This window comes from Prunus mume, linkage group LG5, assembly GCF_029339155.1.
Source record: "Prunus mume cultivar Tortuosa linkage group LG5, ASM2933915v1, whole genome shotgun sequence".
NCBI classification, from domain to species: domain Eukaryota; kingdom Viridiplantae; phylum Streptophyta; class Magnoliopsida; order Rosales; family Rosaceae; genus Prunus; species Prunus mume.
The window spans coordinates 16,411,699-16,429,478 of NC_142702.1; the positions used below are offsets into that span (position 1 = coordinate 16,411,699).

The 17,780-nt window shown below is 37.8% G+C and overlaps 1 protein-coding gene across 1 annotated transcript; it reads right to left on the bottom strand.

The window, feature by feature from the left end:
• Nucleotides 1-1,629: 1,629 nt before the first annotated feature.
• Nucleotides 1,630-9,083, bottom strand: LOC103331470 (LRR receptor-like serine/threonine-protein kinase EFR). Its single transcript, XM_089051708.1, is given in 4 exon segments — nt 1,630-1,954; nt 1,957-2,084; nt 2,215-4,590; nt 8,885-9,083. Coding segments are annotated over 4 exon segments (2,967 nt in total). The 3' UTR covers nt 1,630-1,690.
• Nucleotides 9,084-17,780: the final 8,697 nt, after the last annotated feature.

The following is a 17,780-nucleotide window of genomic DNA, read 5'->3' on the forward strand; positions in this document are numbered from 1 at the left end:
TAACTAGAGAAATCTAGAATAAGGTGAAAAATTGTGGCTGAAAATGACTTTGAAAAAGTCAATTGCATGAGCAAACGATTTTTCCAAAGCTGCCGACTTAGTCCCTCTGTAAATAAGCATATAGCCTCTCATTGTAATCAACAAAGAAAAGCTACAGCTATCTAACTCTCCCATCAGCCAACTCTTGTATCCAACTAAGTTTGTAAAGCTTCGTAATCTTCTTCCTCCATTCAAATAAAAATTATCTTGTTACCTTTTTAAAAAGTTTTCCTTTCCAAGTTAAGCTATTGTCCTAAACACTACCAACCATTCTCCAAACCTCTTCTCTCTTAAACTAACAATTTCATATCTGCACTCCTCTTAGACTCCCAAATTTGGATTAGATGCAAAGCAAGAATGTGATTTTTGAAATAAGGAACAATGTGCGTTACAATGATATGTAGCATATAGAAGTATGCTTTTATTCGCATATTCTATTCGCTCAAAGTATCTTTCGTATACGACACATCTCTGTCAGAGCATCACGAATGTCCAACCGTTCTTATGGCAACTTCGTAGAACAAGCTGCACAAACTTCTAAAATGGCAATCAAGCTTTCTCGAATCCTGATGCAAGCCCTTGTACTGTCCACATTACGAGTATTTTCTGTGATCATGACCCCCTCCCCATTTTCTTGAACCAGAACAGATTATATTGAAATTAAAAGCAAAACCTAAAACACCGCGTACAAGTAAAGGAAGCAACACTAGTCCGCAACCAGTCTCTCAACATTTATGCTTTGATCAAGAGTGAATTTAAATTTAGTCAATGTCTCATACATCTGCTTGGTGATCTAAGTGTTGAGAATTGTTTGACACCAGCTCCACGTGATAGTGTTCATTTCAAATTTACACACGTTTATAGATTGATTCTCTCTGTACGTATCAATTATTTCTTTGAAGAAAAATAGTCTGCTAGATGCTAATTGATTATAGGACCATGTATTTCTGAACTCTTTAGGTAAGCAGCAGCATATGCCATCCAATTATTCCAACTTACAAAAAGTCGGAAAACTATAGTGCTTGACCAATGCAAAGTCTACTCGGTTGTATATACTTTTCCAACTTTGTGAGATGGAATTTGATACAAAACTAGTATTTTCCAAGACTAGCTGGCCACGACTAGTGTCAAAAGCTATCAGCGTGTATTTGGCATTTGCCGACACCAAAGAAAAGTTCTCTCCCATAGAGATAGGTTATTTTCAACACTAGGATGCAAATAATTACCCGAGGACTTCTGTGACATTTTCAATGATGAACATTATTTTCATCATTGAAAATAGGATTCTTTTCTTTTTTGTCCATAGTTGAGATATAATTACCTCCACTAAATGTAGTGTCCATCGATTAAGATTAAAGTAGGAATGTAATTGGTCCAAAATATATCCAGACTATCTAAAGTAGCGTGTGAGCGACTGAGTGAGTGCGTCCACCATATGTTATAAGATAGTTGTGTCGTGTGATAATGCATTTATAATTCAAGCCCAGGGTCATTACAAACACCAATACCAATGGAGCTGGCGGCTGAGGGAAATTTTAGGGTTTTTCTTGAGAGAGAGAGAGAGAGAGGATATTCTGGATGGAAAATAAATGAGTAAGGAAACAGTAACACTTTCGTCCAAAAAAAGGGAACAGTAACACTATATTACATGCTAATGCTGCACAGTGTGCTTTTTTCTGATCTGACACATCTGTGCCACAACATCACTAATGTCCAACCTTTCGCCAGGCAACTCTGCAGAGCAAGCAAGACCAATTTCTAAAATTGAAATCAAGCATTCTTCGGTTTTCATGCGAAGCCTTGCGTTATCCTCATTACGATGATTCCTAGTGCTCATCTCCGCCTGCACCATTTCCTGAACAAGAACGGGATCCACAATCTCTACCAATTGCTCAGGCACAGCGGCCTTGACAAAAAGTTATGAAGGGTTAAAGTTCCTTGAAACAGATTGTCGGTCGGTTTTCTTCCTGTAAACATCTCGAGCAGCAGAATGCCATAACTGTACACATCTCCTTGTATCCACACGTTGTGTCCCATACCATACTCTGCGTTTGCTCAATTTAAAACCCCCCCAAAAAAAAAATTTCTAATTAAGTGCTTTCAGATTTAATGTTTCAAATATTAACATAAATACTGAAAAAATGTTGCGAAAATGAAACAGGAAAGATTATGTACCTGGAGGAGTATAGCCAATTGTTCCTTTTATTCCGAGCGAGCTTGATTGATTACCAGAACTGGTTTGAGAAGTTATGGGAAGGAATTTTGCCAACCCAAAGTCACCTACATGTCCAATCGCTATGTTCAATCTTTGACAAAAAGTTAAGCTCCTTTGCCCATCATTTATCTCTCCATTTGTTCCAGCAGGATGCAACCATTCCTCTAAACTTCCATTAACCATGAACTCATAAATTAAGGCCTTGAAATCATTACCGCGATAGTCAGAACCTGAACACACCGAGAGTACTTTCACAAGATTACGGTGTCTTATATTTTTCAAAGCCTCACACTCAGCAGTGAAACTTTTGTAGGCTTCACGACGAATGAGATTGAAAACCTTGATGGCAATTGTTGTTCCACCATCTTCAAGTACTCCTTTATAAACAGACCCAAAACTTCCCATGCCAATCAGGTTGGCAATGGAGAATTCGTTTGTTGCCTTTAGAAGACTTTGGTAAGATAACCTGAGAAATTCTTCTGAATCACTTGAAGCGCTTTCCTTTTTTCCCCTTCGTAAGCATTGACGGTACAAGAATGTTAGTACCAAAATGACTCCGAGTATCCCAAAAACCAGAGAGATTATCAATTTCATGGTTGGACTCAGCCCTCTTTTTTGTGGAACTCTGCATTTTGGCAAATGAAATTCAGGAATGCCGCCACAAAGTTTACTATTTCCTTCCACTGATGTGGCAGTTGCATTCTTGAAAATTCCATTGATTGGTACGCTGCCCTCAAAATTGTTGAAAGATAGGTTCAAGGATTGCAAAACTTGAAACCGCTCCAAGAATTCTGGAATCACGCCTGAGAAGTTGTTTTGACAGAGATAGAAATCTGTAAGACCTCTTAGTGAAGCCAAGGATGATGGAATTTTCCCTTCGAAGAAGTTTCCATGCATGTCTAGATATTCTAATTTAATACAACTACCAAGGCTTGGCGGAATTTCACCAAATAACTTGTTCCCAGAGATATCTAAATACTCTAGATTTATTAACTTTCCCATATCCCGGGGAAGGGAACCAGTGAAATGATTTTGAGATAAACTCAAATAATGTAAGGAGGAGAGACCAGTGATCTCTTGCGATATATTCCCATTAAAATCGTTATCGCCAAGAGATAAGACCAACAAATTGTGACACACTGCTAAACTTGATAGGACATTGCCTTGAAGTTTGTTGCTATTAAGATATAATTTAGCCAATCGACTTACATTTCCAAGAGATGGAACATTCCCGGAGAGAAAGTTGCTATGCATATATAATTCATATAAGTTCTGAAGCTTGCCTACATGAGGGGGGATGTGACCTGAAAATTGGTTTCCAGACAGCCAAATACTCTCCACGTTGACCAGATTTCCAATGCCGTTTGGGATGCTTCCAAATATCTTATTGTCACTTACGTGGAAGAATAGAAGAGAAGAGGACAAGTTTGCTATGCATTGAGGCATCATACCACCGAAAGTGTTTGCATCAATTTGCAGTCTTCTTAAACGGGTGGCATTAGTCAAATCGCAGAGAAAGGTCAAGTCACCAATCCCCCAACTTCCAAGATGATTGTAGGCAAGAACTAACTCCTCAAGTCTAATCAAATTTTTCAAAGAAGGGACTTTTCCATGCGGTTGGTTTTGTCCCATTTGAAGTATAACTAGATTTGAAGCATTAGATATTGAAGCAGGGATAGGTCCACTAAATTTGTTATCGTTGATACTAAAGAATTTTAGACTTCGGAAGACAGTGCCTAAGTTTGAGGGCAAAGTACCTTGTATTTGGTTTAAAGAGGCACTAAATGCGGTGAAAGAAGAGAGATTGAAAAATGAGGGAAGGATCACACCAGATAAGCCATTTTGATCCAATGCAAGATAACCTAAATTGGTCAGTTGGCCAAAAATATCTGGAATACTCCCAGTTAAATTATTAGAAGATGCATAAAGATCTTCAAGAGATGATAAGTTGCCGAAAGAGTAAGGGACACTTCCCATAAGGTGGTTGTGGTGAATGCTAATATATCTTAGCTTGGACAAGGTGCCAAGCTCCTCTGGAATTTTTCCCACCAGAAAATTGTTAGCAAGAATGATAGCTATGAGTTGAGAGCAACCTGATATATGAGAGGGAATTTCACCGGTTAGTGAATTGTTGTGCAGTCGTAGATCTTCCAATCTGCATAGACGGCCAATTGCTGAAGGAGTTTCATGGCTGAAGCTGTTGTTTTGGAGATGAAATGCTCTCAAAAAGCTCAAGTTTCCAACATGGAGTGATATAGAGCCTGCAAGTTTCAACGACTTGAGGGACAAGCTGGTGACTCTCTGGTGACGACGGCCACATGTAACGCCATGCCAACCTCAAAAGTGTTAGTTGATGTTACTAGTGACACGTGTCCTTGGTGAGGTGGCAAGTTTGTTAGCCCTTCACGTGCTTAGTAGTATGCTTGGTTAGTCTGTTAAGCAATCTGTTAAGCAGGTTAGCTTATGGTTACACAGCTATATAAGCTTGGGTCTGTGGTTCATTTAATCATAATGTAAAAACACAATTTCAGAGAATATACAGAGCTTTACTTTTCTCTCTTCAACACTTCTTCTTCTCCATAGTTATCATGGTATCAGAGCTTCGGCTCTTGATCTCCGGCTTCCGCTCCGCTTGAAAAGCTTGATTCTGTACCTTTCATGGCGGGTTTTCATGGAAATTTCGTGCTGCACAATCTTGCGATTCTGGATGCGATTCTTTGCTTGTGTTTGAGCTTCTTCTTCGTTCAATAAATTCAGCTCTGGTATGAATTCTAAACTTGTTCTCTGCATCGACATTGAATTTAGGTCAAATGATTCAGTGAATTGAGGCATAAAGCTCCTATTACGGCACGAAGCCTATATTGAAGCACGAAGCTGTTTAATTTCTGATATTTTCTTCTTCCTGAGGCACAACGCCATTGTTGAAGCACGAAGCTTTTATTGAGACACAAAGTACAGTGATCTTGAGGCAAGAAGCCCTGTTTGCCTTGTTAAACAAATCTCGAGCATACTTAGCTTGATTGACAAAAATATCACCATTGTCCTGATAATGAACCTCCAATCCCAGAAAATAGGTAAGACGACCTATGTCTTTCATATCAAATACCTCCCCCAAAGAATCAATAACAGATTGTACCACTTGTGTATCTGATCCAGTGATGATTATATCATCAACATACAATAATAGAATAACCACAGAGGTAGAATTTTGTCTGACAAATAGACTAGGATCTGAGTGAGATGAGTGAAACCCCAAAGAAGGCAGATAACCTGTAAACTTGGCATTCCATGCACGCGGTGCCTGTTTTAAACCATATAGGGATTTCTGTAATTTGCACACATAATTAGGATATGTAGAGTCAGTAAAACCTTGAGGTTGCCTCATATAAACCTCTTCTTGTAATTCCCCATGAAGGAAAGCATTTTTTACATCCAATTGCCGTAAATCCCATTTAAACATAGCAGCTAAACTGAGTACTAATCACTGTGGTGTGTCTCACTACAGGACTAAATGTTCGTCATAATCCAAACCATGCTCTTGATTGAATCCTTGAGCGACCAGCCTAGCTTTGTATCTAGAAATTGTTCCATCTGAATTTCTTTTTATTTTATATATCCACCTACATCCTACAATATTCTTGTCAGGAGGAGAAGGAACAAGATTCCATGTACCTTGTAATTGAAGAGCTTGGATTTCCTCTGCCATAGCCTGTTGCCATTACAGTTGAGCTGTTGCTTTGCCTTAAAATAAGTTGGAGCCTCGGGTTCTATGATGAAGTAAGCATAGTTGCAAAGCATGAGAATTCTGGAAATTGTCTTTTCTGAAGAACCCCAGACTTGAGTCTGGTTTGCATAGGATGACAATTAATAGAATGAGGCATTGCATAGGCATCTGATGACTCATGAATATTTGAGTTAGGTGGAATAGGTAACACTACCTCCAATTGATTGGTTGAAGTAACAGGTAATATAGAACTTGATGAGAACTCCAAGGACTCAATATTATTGGACATTGGAAGTTCTGAATGAGGTTCCATAGAAGTGAGCGAAGATGCCTAGGGTTGAGGTTTATTAGGAGTCTTAACCATTAAGCTGTCAGAAGATAATTTTGTCAAGTGGCAGTATCAATTGCAATCTGTGCTATAGGGATATGATTTGTATGGGCATTTTGATGGCACTACTGTGTGTCCACCGAAATTTACAATCTACGAGTCAGGAGGAGTCACAGAGATTCTGAAGATTATAGGTCTTGGATTCAAAAGTGCCTTATCAACTTGAAAGTGCCTTATCAACTTGAAAGTGCCTTATCAACTTGAATCAAAAGTGCCTTATCAACTTGAAAGTGCCTTATCAACTTGAATCCAAGACCTATAATCTTCATGTAATCTCTGTTGTGACTCCTCTGACTCGAGATTGTAAATTTCGGTGGACACACAGTAGTGCCATCAAAATGCCCATACAAATCATATCCCTATAGCACAGATTGCAATTGATACTGCCACTTGACAAAATTATCTTACGGCGACAATGGTTAAGACTCCTAATAAACCCTCAATTCTAGGCATCTTCTGCTCAGTCTTCTATGGAACCTCATTCAGAACTTCCAATGTCCAATAATATTGAGTCCTTGGAGTTCTCATCAGGTTCTATATTACCTGTTACTTCAACCAATCAATTGGAGGTAGTGTTACCTATTCCACCTAACTCAAATATTCATGAGTCATCGGATGCCTATGCAATGCCTCATTCTATTAATTGTCATCCTATGCAAACCAGACTCAAGTCTGGGGTTCTTCAGAAAAGACAATTTCCAGAATTCTCATGCTTTGCAACTATGCTTACTTACGTCATAGAACACGAGGCTCAACTTATTTTAAGGCGACGGCTCAACGAGAATGGCAACGGCTATGGCAGAGAAATCAAGCTCTTCAATTACAAGGTACATGTAATCTTGTTCCTTCTCCTCCTGACAAGAATATTGTAGGATGTAGGTGGATATATAAAATAAAAAGAAATTCAGATGGAACAATTTCTAGATACAAAGCTAGGCTGGTCGCTCAAGGATTGAGTCAAGAGCATGGTTTGGATTATGACGAAACATTTAGTCTGTAGTGAGACACACCACAGTCAGATTAGTACTCAGTTTAGCTGCTATGTTTAAATGGGATTTACGGCAATTGGATGTAAAAAATGCTTTCCTTCATGGGGAATTACAAGAAGAGGTTTATATGAGGCAACCTCAAGGTTTTACTGACTCTACATATCTAATTATGTGTGCAAATTACAAATCCCTATATGGTTTAAAGGCACCGCGTGCATGGAATGCCAAGTTTACAGGTTATCGCCTTCTTTGGGGTTTCAATCATCTCACTCAGATCCTAGTCTTTTGTCAGACAAAATTCTACCTCTGTGGTTATTCTATTATTGTATGTTGATGATATAATCATCACTGGATCGATACACAAGTGGTACAATCTGTTATTGATTCTTTGGGGGAGGTATTTGATATGAAAGACATAGGTCGTCTTACCTATTTTCGGATTAGAGGTTCATTATCGGACAATGGTGATATATTTGTCAATCAAGCTAAGTATCTTTGGAGATTTGTTTAACAAGCGAGGCATGGACACTTGTAAACCATGTTTGACTCCAATTAAACCTCATCAGATCTGTGTTGAAAGATGAAGGTACTTTTCTTTCTGATCCAACATTGTATCGAAGTCTTGTTGGAGCATTACAATATTTGACCTTTACACGACCAGATATTGCTTTTGCAGTAAACACAGTGTGTCAATTTATGAATGCTCCCACTGATACACATTTTGCTTTGGTCAAACGTATCTTGCGATATCTGCAAGGTACTCTTCAGTATGGGATCACATTCTCTCCTGGCTCTATGCTTTTATCTGGCTATTGTGACTCTGATTGGGCAGGTGATCCTAACACCAGACGTTCTACCACAGGTTATGTTGTATTTCTTGGTGATAATCCAATCTCATGGTCATCGAAGAAACAAGCTGCAGTCTCTCGTAGTTCCACTGAAGCCGAATACCGTGCTCTAGCCAATTGTGCAGCAGACATTGCTTGGATTAGACAGATAATGTGTGATTTGCATATGACACTGCCAGAGGCACCTATTATTCATAGTGATAATATGTCAGCATTGGCTCTTAGTGTCAATCCAGTTTTTCACTCGCGTATTAAACATTTGGAGATCGATTATCACTTTGTTAGAGAAAGAGTTCAATGTCGAGATCTGGTTGTGCAATATATTCCCACAGATGGTCAGGTTGCAGATATTCTTACCAAGGGCCTTCATAGTCCAGTGTTCATTCGACATCGTTCCAATCTCAGGCTAGGTAACAACCCAGCTGAGATTGAGGGGGAATGTTAGCTGATGTTACTAGTGACACGTGTCCTTGGTGAGGTGGCAAGTTTGTTAGCCCTTCACGTGCTTAGTAGTATGCTTAGTTAGTCTGTTAAGCAATCTGTTAAGCAGGTTAGCTTATGGTTACACAGCTATATAAGCTTGGGTGTGTGGTTCATTTAATCATAATGTAAAAACACAATTTCAGAGAATATACAGAGCTTTACTTTTCTCTCTTCAGCACTTCTTCTTCTCCATAGTTATCAAAAAGTGGTTGGTTTCATTCCATGAAGCCAGAACTCCAAAGGGGTCGCTGGTTATTCTAGCCTTGACTTCAAGCAAGGCTAGTCGGTCAGTCTCATTTCCGGGAAGGGCCAAACAAAGACATACTGAGTGAAGGATGAGAACTTGGATGCAAAAAGATGAGAAAAACACAAGAGAAATAGAGTAGTAAAGCCCCATGATATCAGTTTAATTTGGCTAATGTGTTTGTGTAGCAGCTTGAGGAGGGGAGACTTTAATTTGTAGCGTGTAAATTTGGACGGCATAGTGTGTAATCTTCGCAAAAAGGCAGCTGCCCCTGCATGTTTTTTAATTTTCTTCATAGCTTTAAATGCTATCTTGACTATAGTGTGTAGTAAAGTCCCTATAAAAGGGATACACTACAAAAAAAAGAAGGCAACAATCACATTTTTTTTAGTCCCAAAATTGGTGGCTGGTCAATGGTTTTGCTTGCTTGTCACCATTATTTGTGTTTAACTCGTGTTCTGAACAAAGATGGGGCTGCCTTGCCCCCTTCGTGTGTAATCTGTTCCTCCCAAGCTAGTTAGAGTTGACAATGGATCTTGTCCATGTCTGATGTTTCTTTCCTCTTTTAGCTTATTGCATTGTTTGTACTGGCAACTTTATTGTCTGCTAGTGCTTGTTGGGGCACCCTCCAGTTTCCTTTGTGTCTTTGGGCCCTCTGTTGATGTTGTTCTGTTGCGGTTTCTCCGCCTATTATGAAGGTATCTTTTCGAAAAGAAAAAACACTCTCTCACATTTCAATTTATTGATTACGTATGATTTAAATATAATAAATACTAGCCTCTCCGCGCTTCAACGCCTGCGAGAGGCTTTTATTTAAAATTTTAAAAATTATTTTAAAATTAAAAAAAATAATGAGTAGTTGTGTTCTATAAAAATATGAGTCATTATCTGATTTTTCTTTTAATTTAATTTCTTTTAATATGAAAAAGTGTGAATTTACCATATTATCCTCATTTAATTAATAATTTCAATTCTTAATGTTTGCATTAACCAAGGGCATTTTCTGATATTTTGAATGTTTTATCATTATCTGCCTTTTGCTTTATATATATAGATAAGTCCACTTTATTGTCCTTGACATCTAAAAGTAACTTCCCAATTTTCCCGAGTAATTAAATCCAATAAAATATTTAAGAAATGTATTTTTATTTCCAATACACATTTAAACTGTCTTTCTTTCCTCTAGAATGTCCCAGGTATGTTTTCATCTTTCAAGCGCATGATATGACCAGTATGGGCTATGGCCCACACTCAACATTTTTTTATTCTTCCTTTTTCTTTCATTTCCTTCTCTTTTCTCTCTGTTTCCTTTATTTTTTTTCCCTGCGTCTATCCCTAGGGTTGGGCATCAAAACCGGAATACCGAAACCGTGCCAAACTGTGCCAATCTCATGCCGTTCCATTTGGCGTTGATGTCTAAGCGGGATGATACCGTGTCATCCGATTCTTGTTTGTACGACATCGGTTCAATTTGTGGTACCGTTTGGTGCCACACTGCCGAACAGTAGAAGTTAAAGTAAAAGTACCTGCATAAGCCGCTTCAAATATGGACTTTAACAACTTGATTTGCTCATCGGTGAACCTCCTCTGATTTTTGCTCTTGTTTTTCTTCCTCTTGGCTGTAGCCTGTGGTGTAACAACCCGGTCCTTAATTAATATTTAATTATTAATTTATTCAAGTAAAAGACCATTATATCCTTAGAATATTTTAATGATTTAAAAGTTGACTTTTTGACCGGAAAGGAATTTGGAGATTTTAGTTATACCTTGCGTAAAATGCAGCGAGATGAGGCCGTAGACACGTAGTGGGCTCAAATCAGAGTTATAACTAAGGAGTTACGATCAAAAGAAGTTCAGTGGCATAACCGTAAATATTTTGAAGTTGAGTTCTTAAAAACCCAGCTTTCTCCTATGTCAAAACTCGACCAGCCGACTCTAGGAGAATATTTCTCTCATCTCCGAGCACCAATTCGAGCAAGACCGGTGCCAAACGAACCACCTCACTCCCCTCTTTCAGTCTCAGCCCATCCCAGCCTCGATCCGCAGTCGTGGTCACCGGAAATCGCCACAAAACAGGGCGGTTTGGACAGTTTTTGATGGAATTTCACGGAGCTCGTTCGGACACCTCCGACCACCAAATCGGACGAGTAAGGTATGGTTTTCTAGCTATTTTCCATGCTCTAGCTGCTGGTTGGGTAGGATTTCAGAGACTTCAAGCGTAGATCGTTCGATTTTTAAGTTAGGTTTTAGCAGACTTTTGGGTCTTTGTTCCGGCCACTTTCGGCCAGGTTTTAGGGTAGGTCCAAGAACAAAAGTTGTTCCAAATGGGGTGTTTTACCTAAGTTAGAAGTTTGGGCCGGCAGTTCTGAGTTTTTCTAGTCGCGAAAATTGATCAAGCCACCCACGCACTGCTGGCGCGTGTGGCGGTGCGTAAACAAATTGATGGAGATCACATTCAGTTTTAGAATGATCCTTATGTTGTCACGAGCGCTTAGGATTTCGCGGATCTCAATTTGGTTAACGTTTGAACCCCTAACATATCTCGCATCTTGTGTGATTTTCGGGTTCAATAGTTTTGAACCGTCGGATCGTAACCATTTTCAGATAGGTTAATCTAAACGTTCCCAGGATCGTATAATATTTGACGAATCGTAAAATAGAGTGTCGGATACTCGGAATGCCAACTCTAGAACCATGTTTCTGATGCAGATTCGATTACATATTAGAGCGAGAAGAAAGAACTACGTGTGGCTTGATCTCTCGGTAAGAGTGCGTAGGTAGCCTACGATTATCGGCGCAACCACGAGTTAGGGGCTCGGATTTATATTCTTGTTTTCGAGGCATTTTGGTCATTTACAACCCACAGCCATCAGGTGTCAGTTTTTGTTCACCCGTTTTGTGATTACTCCTGTGGTGGAAGGGCAAAGTTCCCCACTGCCTTGTGAACCATTGATTGGTCAGCAAGTAAGCTTTCTTTGGTGTATGAGCGTGCCACTGCTAGCAATGAAGATTCTAGCAGACTTATTCTAGAATAGATAACTTACGCCCCAAGTTACTGATTTCCATAAACAAGCGATTGTGAATTTGGGTGAGGAATATCTCCCAAGTAAGTTTTTTTCTTGCCTCAGACTGGTGAGGACTTTAATAATTTACCTCAGTATAAAGAGGTTGTTCTGGCCAGAATGGTTGATGGAATTTAAGTTGTCTTAAGCAGAACTGCCTTTTACAAAACTATAAACATAAATATCCAAGCTAGCAGAAAGAAAGGATAGTTGGGACTCCATTTACATTTGGATAGGAGGTTGATCATTTGGATTGAATTTGTTAACAACTTCAGTGCTAAGCTTCAGCTGTAGATCGATACCAAAGGTTAATTTTGGCAGAGCTTTAATACACTTCAAGCTTTTGTGAGGCTTCTGAGTGGGCAGAACTGCGGCTTCTTGATCTGTGAGGCGAAGTGGCTGTTCTCAAGGACTTCAGTGGGCTAGAGATTGCACTGTAAAATTTGTTGAGGTTTTCATGTTTGGGAAAAGCTCAAGCTCTACCTGTCTTGGTTTTTTGCTGAACCAAATTTGTAATGAGAGGAATCTCGTTTTGAATGACTTATTTTTTAAGTCTAAACCTTGGGAATTCTGATCTAAAGTTGGTTTTCACTTGGAAATCAAGTGAGCTTCTGGTTGATTTTGAGTTGTTTATTTGATTGATGACTTGAGTGTTGGATTAATTGTTCTTTTCCCTGTTTACTCCTTCTTGTATTTATAAGAGATGTTTATCTGGAGTAGGGTAATTCTTTTAAATAATGGGCGGCAATTTTCTTTAAAAAGATCTTTCATTTTTAATTGTAAAGAAAGAGGGTTTTGATCAATTTCTAGTAGATAAGCTCTCAATAGTCAGTTCTTAAGATCACTTCCCTATATTTTTCAAACTGTGATGGTTAGTTTGATCTTCCATTTGGAGAAAAATATTATTTCCAAATATGTAAAAAAAGATCTGATCTTCTGATGGCAGAGATTCAGATAAGTCTCCTCCTAGCCGTCTGATTTTGTTAATCCCAGATTGAAAATATTGACTTTTCTAAGTCAGAAACATCACATGGAGTCTGTTCCTGTTTTGGTTTTCTTTCTTTTAATAATGGCAAACCCAAATTCGAGTTGAACCATGAACTGATTCCTTTCTTTTTCTCTATTTCTCCGAGGCTCAGGTTTTGCGTTCTTAGATACCTCCTGAGTTGGGCTTCTTTTAGATGTGGGCCCTTGATTATAATTTGGGTCATGAACTGTCTGGTTTTGTTTTTGTCTCATCCTTCAGGCCTCTAATCTTTGGGCTGAGTGTGTGTTTTGGCCCAATTTCAGGGAATGCAGGTGGCTGTCCAAAAATTGTCATGGGCTTTTGTTTTCCTTGGGCTCTGTGTCAAATTAGGTCCAAACACGTGCAAGCCTAGAAGATTACTAGTGACAACTTAGGCACTCAGAAGGACTGATCAATCTACTCATCCCCTATGCTAGCAATAACTAAAGGTGGTAAGTGTGTGAATACATCGTAACCATATGAACAACAAATATCAGATGATGACTAGTCAACAGCAAGAACACAAACCCAGAAAATCGTGAACAAAACCAGAAAATTGTTCACCCAAAAACCCACCACTGAGAAAAATTGGGGGTCATCATCCGACAAGGCAATCCACTAAGTAAAGAAGATTCTTACAAAGAATACACAAGCAAGCTCAAAAAATCCTAGATCTATTTAGGAAACAAGCTATACCTCCTCAAGTCAAGTGGATGGAAATAGCAGTACATGTAATTTTAAAAGCGAATATAAAAAAACTAATAATCCTTCAAAGGTTCTTGATGTCTCATATTTGTTTCCATGCTATAAATTAACTTTGATTCTTTGCTTTCTATTGGAAAACCCAAATTGCCGAATTATTTCTATGGTATTTTCCAACACAGTGCTTGACCACCAATGCAAAATCTACTAGCTAGCATATACTTTTCCAAGACTAGCAGGCCGTGACCAGTAATTTTTTTATATTTTGATTAGAGGCCAAAGACTTCATTCATAACAAAAATCATCATGAAGGTAAGAGTCAAGCTAGCTAGGCCTCTCTTCCATTTAGTAACATATCTCATTATAAGATAAAGCAAATTTGGTTAATTGGTGAGCCACAAAATTACATGTATGAGGTTGGTGTTGCAAGGATACAAATATGAAGTGACAGAATAACTCTTTCAGTTCTTCTATCAACTCTCCTTCTATGCTCATGTCAAATTTATTTCAATTCACGACTTAATTACCTCCAAACAATCATTTTCGATAATCAGCCTTGTGAATCAGGCCATGACCAGTATGAAAAGCCATCCACGCGCATTTGGCATTTTCCAACACCAAAGAAAGTTATCTATGCATATAATATTTTAACCCATAGAGAGACTTAGTTATTTTCCGACACTAGGATGCAAATAATCACCAAATCTAGTCTAGTGGTATGTAGTTCTTCATAGTGCACAATATTTTAAGAAATTCTAATTAAGGACTTTTGTGATGTTTTCATTGATGAACATTATTTTCATATTAGATTAGAACTTGTCAGTTGAATTAGGTTTCTTTTCTTTATTCTCCATAGTTGAAATATACTTACCTCCATTACAATGTAGGGTCCATAATGTAAGTGCTATAAAAAAATTTCATCTTGTACAGACGTAATAATTTGTCCAAAAATATATCCAGACTATCTAAGCCAGCTTTAAGATTAAAGTAGGACCCTAAAGTGGTGGAGAAAACGCCACTGGATTGGCTAACATATAATACGATAGTTGTGTCGTGTGAGTGATTGAGTGCGTCCAACACTAAATACGTCATTAGACGCTGCATTAGGTCAAAATCAAATAAATAGGGGTTTTTAGGTTTAATGGTTCCCGAATTTTTACCCGATTAACATTTTGGTTCCTCAAATCGATCCTGTGGTCCTTCAACTTCAGTTTCATTAGGACAAATGGTCATGTTGTCAATTTTGTTAACTTTTTCTGTTAAATGCAGGGGTAAAATGGTATTTTTGTAATGCATGAGTTGGTGGATGACCACCATACCTCTTAATTAGTATTCCACCCTTGGATTTTATGTAACCTATGCACTAAGTATTTGTAATTAATGCTTGTAACCTATAGGTATATTGTAAATGATGGTATTCAATCTCATATCTTGTAAGCCTATATATAGGTGGTTCTACCAAAGATGAATAAAGGAAAAACATTATGAATGTCACATCCCGGATTGGCTCTCTCATAGCACGATATTGTTCGATTTGGGCCCCCTTCTCTACCTCACGGTTTTATTTCTGGGAACTCACGAGCAACTTCCCAGGTGGGTCACTCATCCAGGATTGCTCTAGTGCCAAGTCGCTTAACCCGAAGTTTCAATGACTCTGAAACCAGTGAGCTCCCAAAAGGCCTCGTGCTAGATGGAGGCGGGCATGTACATATAAGGCACATCATCCCCTCTCCGTTGGTCGATGTGGGATGTTACAATGAAACTTTATCTTCAGTATATCACTTCTCTCTATATTTTCTTCCTCTAGTTTTATAAAACATTATCAACACGATATTGCTCTTAGTATGTTTTCTTTCTCTGATTTCCCTATTTTCTTATATGAGCTAGAGTCATCACATGGTTTATAGTTTCTTTGTACTCCCCATCAGACTTCATCATGCTCGTTTAAGAAAAAATGAATTTTCTTATTCTTATTACACTTGAATATAATACCATGTTTTTTTTTATTGGTTTACTTATTTAATTTTAAGCATTATCTTAATTAATTACAGCTTGTTTATGATGAGTTTGTATTATACAAAAGATCAGAGCCCGAAGTTACTCGATCCTCATCATATAGCTAGATTAAGACCCCGAGTCTTTTTGATTGAATCAGAACCTGAAGTTCTTTGATTCCAAATAATTGAGCGCCTGAAGTTCAGTGAATTTAAAAAGCATATAAGGACATGAAACTCCTTGATTTTGTATTAATCAAAATCAGAATTCCGTGAGGCCTACATATGTCAAGAACCCGAACCAAAAGTTTCGAGTGCATATACATTGATTTGAATATGAAGTTCAAAGCACAACTATTAATTCAATTTAATTAGATTTATGTATTCGAACCTAAAGCTTTGAATATATCTTGATATGAACCTCAAATTCATAGCTTCTCATGGATCTTAATACTATATATGAACCTGAAGTTCATTACTTCTTTGTGCCTATTTGCCATTTGAACTTCATCGAACCTGAAGTTCTATATCCATGAGATGAATTATCAAAAACTCAAAATTTATGATTTCATGGAAAAATAGCCTACTTTGAGGCACATTGAATTGGTTTAGATATCCGATTCTTAAACTTATAATTTCATCTACATATTGAATACACATTAATATTGGGTTATCTTGCATAGTTTTTAATTAATTTATTTTATTCTCCGTTTATACCACTTTGCTCATTTATTATTGTTATTTTTATATTTCATTTATTTTATTTATGTTGGGTTATTTGTTAATTTCATTTTACAATGGTAATGTTTTGTATTACCGTCCCAATATTGACAGCCAGAGACGTCTATTGGACAAACCTCCTACTTTCTTTTGTGGGTTGTACTACACAACCATTAAAGTAGTTGAAGGTTATGATGTCATGAACCAAAAGTTCATTGACCCGATAACTTTTATGTTGTGGCATGACTGTCTTGGCAATCTATGGTCCACAATGTTGCATAAGATTTTTATAAATTCGTAAGGACATTATTTAAAGACTCAAATATTGTCTTGTCCAACAAATATCGCATGCTCACAAAGAAAAGCTGTCATAAGACCATCTTAGTCAAAAATTGACTTTGAGCCCTATTTCCTTCAGTAACTCAAGAGGATATTTGTGAGCTTATACAACATTTAATTATGGACCACTTCACCAGTTTAATGGCTGCGCCTAACATATGGTCACAGTTTTGTCTATCGTTAAGACGCTTACGAGCACAACTCCCATATTATCCAATCCAGTGAATTTGGCTTGATAATGATGGTGAGTTTATTTTCTTAAATTTTGAGACAATTTTCCCGTCGTTAGGGGAAGAAATGTGGTAAACTGCTGACTACCCCCTAAACTATCACGCTTGTTGAAATCTTCATCCTGAATTATTTTTTCAGCCAATTTAACTCTCAGACTATTTTAAATGGTCAATTTAGCACTTGTCGTCAAGTTTTTAGACTTCCATCCAAATTTATGTTAATTATAAGGGTAAATTTGTCATTTTACAAGGACAATACCAAAAAATAATAAAGAAAATGTAAAGTCATGATTTCATCTCTCTTTCCCTTTCTTTGTTCTTTTCCCTTTTCCATCTTCTTCCTCAGTTTCTCTTTTCTTTCTTTTCTCCCCGTCTACTCCAGCTCTTTCAAATTTCTTAGCTCAAGTTGTCTTCTCTTTACAAATATCTAGAGGCTCCACTGCTGTATCAAAATTTGTCTGTTCATGCAACAAAAGCCTCTAGAGGGAGATTAGTAGCGAAAGATTAATAACAGCCAAGAGAAGGCTAAAATTGAAGGAGCCTGTGTAAAACACAATACAATACGGAAAAAGAGGAATTAAGGTTCAGGCAATCTTCACACCTCATAGAAATATGCCACACAGACCTGGTATTTTGAGGAGTTGATAACTTGATGCAATCCCTAAATCCCATTGACCCAATCAACAACAAGTAGGTGTCGATGAAGATGAAAACATATCTTGATTCTGATTATATGTTTATTTACACGGACCAACCATTGGCATTCACTTGAAAACCCTTGTGGATGTGGGATTGCA